Source organism: Lottia gigantea, assembly GCF_000327385.1.
Source record: "Lottia gigantea unplaced genomic scaffold LOTGIsca_1, whole genome shotgun sequence".
Classification (NCBI taxonomy): Eukaryota; Metazoa; Mollusca; class Gastropoda; family Lottiidae; genus Lottia; species Lottia gigantea.
The window spans coordinates 7,145,056-7,150,745 of record NW_008706746.1 but is presented as its reverse complement, the minus strand read 5'-3'; the positions used below and the strand labels follow the sequence as shown (position 1 = coordinate 7,150,745).

Below are 5,690 nucleotides of genomic sequence, written 5' to 3'. Positions count from 1 at the left end.
TTATATTGTAAAAATAGACATTAACTTGAGGTTAAGCATTGACCATTGCTAATATTATATCTATTGATCTATTATGATAATATTGATTTTCAATACTTTCAATACATACCATGCAACCCCTTTTTTTTTTATCTAATAAGGAAAATGAGTTGTTGATAAATTGAACTTTTACATACACGAAGCTGTGTTATTTTATCAACAAGAATTCTTGACTCCAACGTACCTATGTCTAATCATTACGATCAAAATTAACATTTCAAACTATTATGCCGAGACACGGGCTTCGTCCATGTCACCTTATAACTTCAAAATAATCGCCTCCATTCCCTTATAACTGACCAATATATTTGACCATAATAAACTGATAAGTTGGGGCCAGAACATTGACAAGGGGGAGAGGGGGTGCGGTTCACAGCGCCGGGCATTTAGAACTCAATGATATGGAATTTATATATAAAAGGACTCCTATTCTAAAAGTATATATCCACCCATAATGATTGTCTTATTTATCAACAGGACTGTTCTCATTTTTATTATATATTTTATTTTTAAATTTCAGGACAAGAATTGATGGGCAGATTAACTGACAGAATTTACGGCTGTGATATCGATACGTGTGCTAAACAATTTAACCGACTGCAGGGCACGGATCCCGGGGGTATGGGTCCAGATAAAGAATGTATTACGCTCAGGACTTACTGGAACTGTATAAAAAAGAATGCCAGAGATTGTAAAGGTGATTTAAATTATTTAACAGTGAGGACAGGTGTGAAAAATAAAATGAAACAGCATAATTGTTCTGTAACAGGAGCAACTGTAGATCCTGCGAAAGAAAAACCTTCGGAACCTACGATTCCGGCAGAGTGTTCGTATCAGGGAAAACAAGTCTTCAGACATTGTGGATTATTCGGGGATCCACATCTTAGTACTTTCAATGGAGAATTCCAAACGTGTAAAGTTCAGGGAGCCTGGCCCTTAGTAAACAACGAACATTTAACGGTACAAGTGACGAACGATCCTGTAATAGGAGACAGTGGAGCTACTGCTACCAGCAAGGTAAGGTCTTGATTATATTATTATGATAATTAGTACTAATGAATGATTTAATTAACGAGTTATTAACGCTCCATTGTGTGATCTATAATTATCTAAAACTTAATCATTTAACTCCTCAGTGGCAAATCGACGAGGTGTCATGGCCGCCCAACACCTCAAGCGTGTGTAAACAATACTCTATCTTTTGTTCACAGCCCAATTCTCTCCTCGTCTCAGGTTTTCTTTCTCGTCTGATACCGTCGTTGATTTGAAATATAGATTAGCTACACTGCACCCTTACAGTTGTTTATATATGCAAGTAAAGTTAAAATTTCATCTTGAAGTTTTCGACTAACGATTTGTGGGTTTAGGTGAATTAGGGCGCGATAAAAAAGATGGCCGACGTGGTACGTAGAAGTGATAAACTTGAGGTCATGTACAACCCAATATAAGTTCAACGTCTATACTACTCGTTCTTCACTGATTGTGTGTTCAACCAACTAGATTTCTTTTACATTCGCCTTTATTTATGGTCCACATATTTTACTCGTTTAAGACGGGGGAACAATAAAACATGGCGGTAGAAAAACTCGAAAACTGTTAAAAGTTTTGAGTGCATTTAACAGTTTTTGTGATTTTTCTGTACCCTCTGATTATTGATTGTGCTAAAGTTAGCAAAGACTCAGGTACACAAAACCTGGGAGATGAAAAACAGTAAACTGTGAGGTTTATTTATTGTTTGTGAATTACGTCAAGAGTAGAGCCATATCTCGTTGTCTATTTGTACAGGTGTTGTATAAAGTTAGACCAAAACCTTATATTACACTCACATGCTATACTTCTTTATTTTGTGCTAACTATGATTCTAGGTCACCATTTTGGAGGTAATAGTCCGATTCTCGATGGCTACTTTTCAGTTTCAAAGTCTGTCTTCTGTGGTGATAATGATAATCCTATATAGATATACTAATCACACTTTTCTTGTTGCATCTTGTAGCTCTGTCTTGACTGACCACTTAGGTTTTCATCCGATACCCGATTTTCTTTCTTCTGTGATGACCATGGCGGTACCACGGCAATCCCATTGATTCTAATATTCCTTGTTATGTCCCGTTGAAAATCTCTATCTAAAATGACCAACGAATTTGCCTGCTAGCCATATACTGGTCATATTTAGGGTGAACTCATAATCAGAATAGCGTATGTCACCCTTATCAAGATAACCACTGGATCTCTACGATAGCAATAGCAATCCTTTTAGTTACATTTAAAGGGATAACTGTGTATTGGTATATTTTGTTCTATCTGCAAGAATAATTGTCAACAGACTAATACTTGGAAGAACCATTATACTCATCTTATTATACTGAGTTATACACAAGGAGTGTCAATATAACATCGAATAAATAGAATCAAACATATTGTCAGTCCATATCAAGAAATCAGATTCAAAATACAACAGCATGCAAAAATCATAACAATACGGTATAACATATTATTGCTAACCATTTTAAGTCTAAAATCGATTGTGGATAAACATAAAGTTAATGTACAAACGAACCTCACATTTGGTTTAGATTATAGCATGTTTATGGTTAATCATGGAAAATACAAACGTTTGGAACAAGAAAGTTGATTTTATACCCTTGAATATATGACTTCAAACACAAGTTTTGGTCATTAATTTTACACCCTTTAGATCCGTTGTTGCTGGTTCTTGTTTTGATTATGTTTAAAGACTGACTAATGTGTTGGCCTGTTTTCACTTTATATCGCTTAACATGCTAAATTTTATGGTCTCCACTTGTGACCACGTCCATCGTATCTATAATACTTGTGACCAAGTCAAGTATTTCTTTATCATCTAATACTTGTGACCTAGTCTAATTTTTCTATAATACTTGTGACCAAGTCAAGTATTTCTTTATCATCTAATACTTGTGACCTACGGTGCTGCTATAGGATGGTATCTTCTACAACACTAATACTTGTGACCTAGTCCGTTGTCTAAAATACTTGTGACGTAGTCAAGTATATGTTATCGTCTAATACTTGTGACCTAGTCCGGTATTCCATAGAAGTGTCTTCTATAACACCTAATACTTCCGACCCAGACCAGTGTTTCTATAGGGGAGTATCTTCTATAACACATAATGCTTGTGACAAGTATATTCTATAACAAATGATACTTGTGACCTTGATCAGTGCTGCTATAGGAGAGTATATTCTATAACACATAATGCTTGTTACCCAATCTTTCTATTATAGGATAGTATCTTTTGTCACCAAATACTTGTGACCTAGTCGAGTTAGAGGAGGGCATCTTCTGTAACACATAATACTTCTGACCTAGTCCAGTGTTATCGATGAGAGTATCTTCAATGCTTATAATCTCAAAATTGTGTTTTTCTTCATTCAGGAAACAGAACATAGTCACAACACTGGAATTTGTCGTTCAATTAACATAAAAGGAGTTTTAAGACAGATATTTTGTATCTCCCCTAAAGTGTTGATCGCCCACTCTTTTGATTTTTCTAGAAACGAAGTTAGATTAGTATGATATGGGGTACAAACTATGTTTCTGTTGTTGCCCTCCTGTACCCTGACTGATACCGATACTGCATATATATATAGTGATCATTGTGACCACACTGGGAAATCTTGGTCCATGATGCCAAGTAATTTGCACAGCTCGGTTCTAGTGTTAAATAGAGATGGAGAGAGAAGTTAGTATTGAATAATAATAGAATGTGTCAGGCATGAATCATCTCGTATTTCAATTCTCAATTCTACTGATATTGATACACATGAAACCACTACTCCCTCGCCACTATACATCATTTGACTTCCTTCGGTGTTTGGCTTTAGCTAGGGCACAATTTCTTGTTTCGGAGTCTGTAATATCAACCATTACCAACGAATACACCATTTCATTCCTTACACCTATCAAAAGTTCCCCATTGTACACTTACTCCCTCGCCACTATAAATTACATGGCTTCTTCAATTATTCTTAACATAACTGTTTTGTCCTAAGAACACAATGTCTTAGTGTGGATACTCTTAGTGTTTGTCCTGTGCTAGATTACAGCGTCTTAGTGTGGATACTCTCGCATCATAAATTACCATTACCATTGTGTATTGGAATAATTATGAATCATTGATTGATAGATATAATAAACTCTTTCAATCAACTAATAGCCATGTTTCATATACACCTCATTCACCCCAACGGATCTTATAATTTGTCACAAAATGATCTAGCACTAGTTTTTCCTCTAGTGGATTTTTATCTTAGTCAGGAAATTTAGAATAAAGTTCTATGGTTTTTATTTCAAAGTATCATTATAAATTAGTTGCAATACATTAAAAATATTGAGTTTCTGCCAATTTTTAAATGTTTAAACCTAATTTTCTTCTCTTTTTCAGTTAACAGTTGTGATAAAAAAGAACGCAAGATGTGCCAGTGACAATTTTGTTATGTATCAAGCCCAAACTGACGATCTACCGGGTTCCTTTTACGATGGTCACACCTTTTATGGAAAACACAAATCCGTAGAGCTATTAGAAATCGAGGAAGGAAAGCACGTGGAAATAAACATCCGATATATAGCAACGACTATAGTAGTGCGCCAAATTGGACGCTATTTTACATTTGCCATAAAAATGCCTGAAGAAATCGTAAATAATTCTCACAGTGCGACCAGTAATGGATTATGTTACCGCGGCTGCCCGCTCAGTGAACGTATTAATTATCAGGAATTCTTAGCCTCCAAACAAGATATTGTGGACAATCTCAGTGAAAATAGTGCTAATATACAAATGTTGCGAAAAGACGCTGAACTCATTTGCCGTGAAGCAAATGTAGTGGATTTTTACTTCGATTCTTGTGTGTTCGACCTCATGACTACGGGTGATCAGAACTTCACTTTGGCAGCATTATCTGCTTTACAAGACTTAATCCAATTAGATCCATCTAAAGGCAAATCCCAGCCAAATCGGACAGATTTTAAAATCTATGATGACAAATATAATAATAGTGCCACAAGACATAGAACAAATTACGCGTGCATATTAACTTTAACTTTATTATTGTGTATGTTCTGTAGGAAAGTGCATTAGTGAAAAAGGAATGTACGTGCACCACAACACTTTAATTTGTATATATTGTGAGAGCGTGATTGTGTTGTGACGTAATGAAAAATATATAATTATATGACGTTAAATCATCTTGGCGAACAAACATCACAATGCACGTGCATTGACCTGATTAACGTTATTCCATCATCTGTGAAAGTTAGGTTTGTGTTCAGTAATGTTAATTTTTATAATTTCTAAGTGCTATTTATTACTGAACATGAAACTAAACTAAGTGTCACTTAAACATATTTTAATAAGGATATAAGACGAACAATTTAAAGAGGCTGTGTATGTGTGTGTTGATGCTTCTTCGTCAGTTTGATTTTAATACAATCCATTGTTACCTCATTTTAACAGGGTGGTTCCCTTTAACCATCGTCATAGTGATGGTTATCGTTGCATTTTAGGGCGGGGAAGTACACGGGGGTGTACGTAGGGTGAGGCTAGTAGAGCCTTGGGGTTATTTATATTATCAACCTGTGGACAGATTGGGGCCATTCTATTATTTTTTATTGT

General features: G+C 35.4%; 1 protein-coding gene across 1 annotated transcript; it reads left to right on the top strand.

Annotated features, from left to right (window-relative positions):
- Positions 1–678: 678 nt before the first annotated feature.
- On the top strand, positions 679–4,991 carry LOTGIDRAFT_83132 (hypothetical protein; the record flags this gene model as incomplete). The annotated part of the gene is made up of 2 exons (XM_009045860.1): positions 679–1,056; positions 4,464–4,991. Coding segments are annotated over 2 exons (906 nt in total), but the record flags the coding sequence as incomplete, so codon positions are not given.
- Positions 4,992–5,690: the final 699 nt, after the last annotated feature.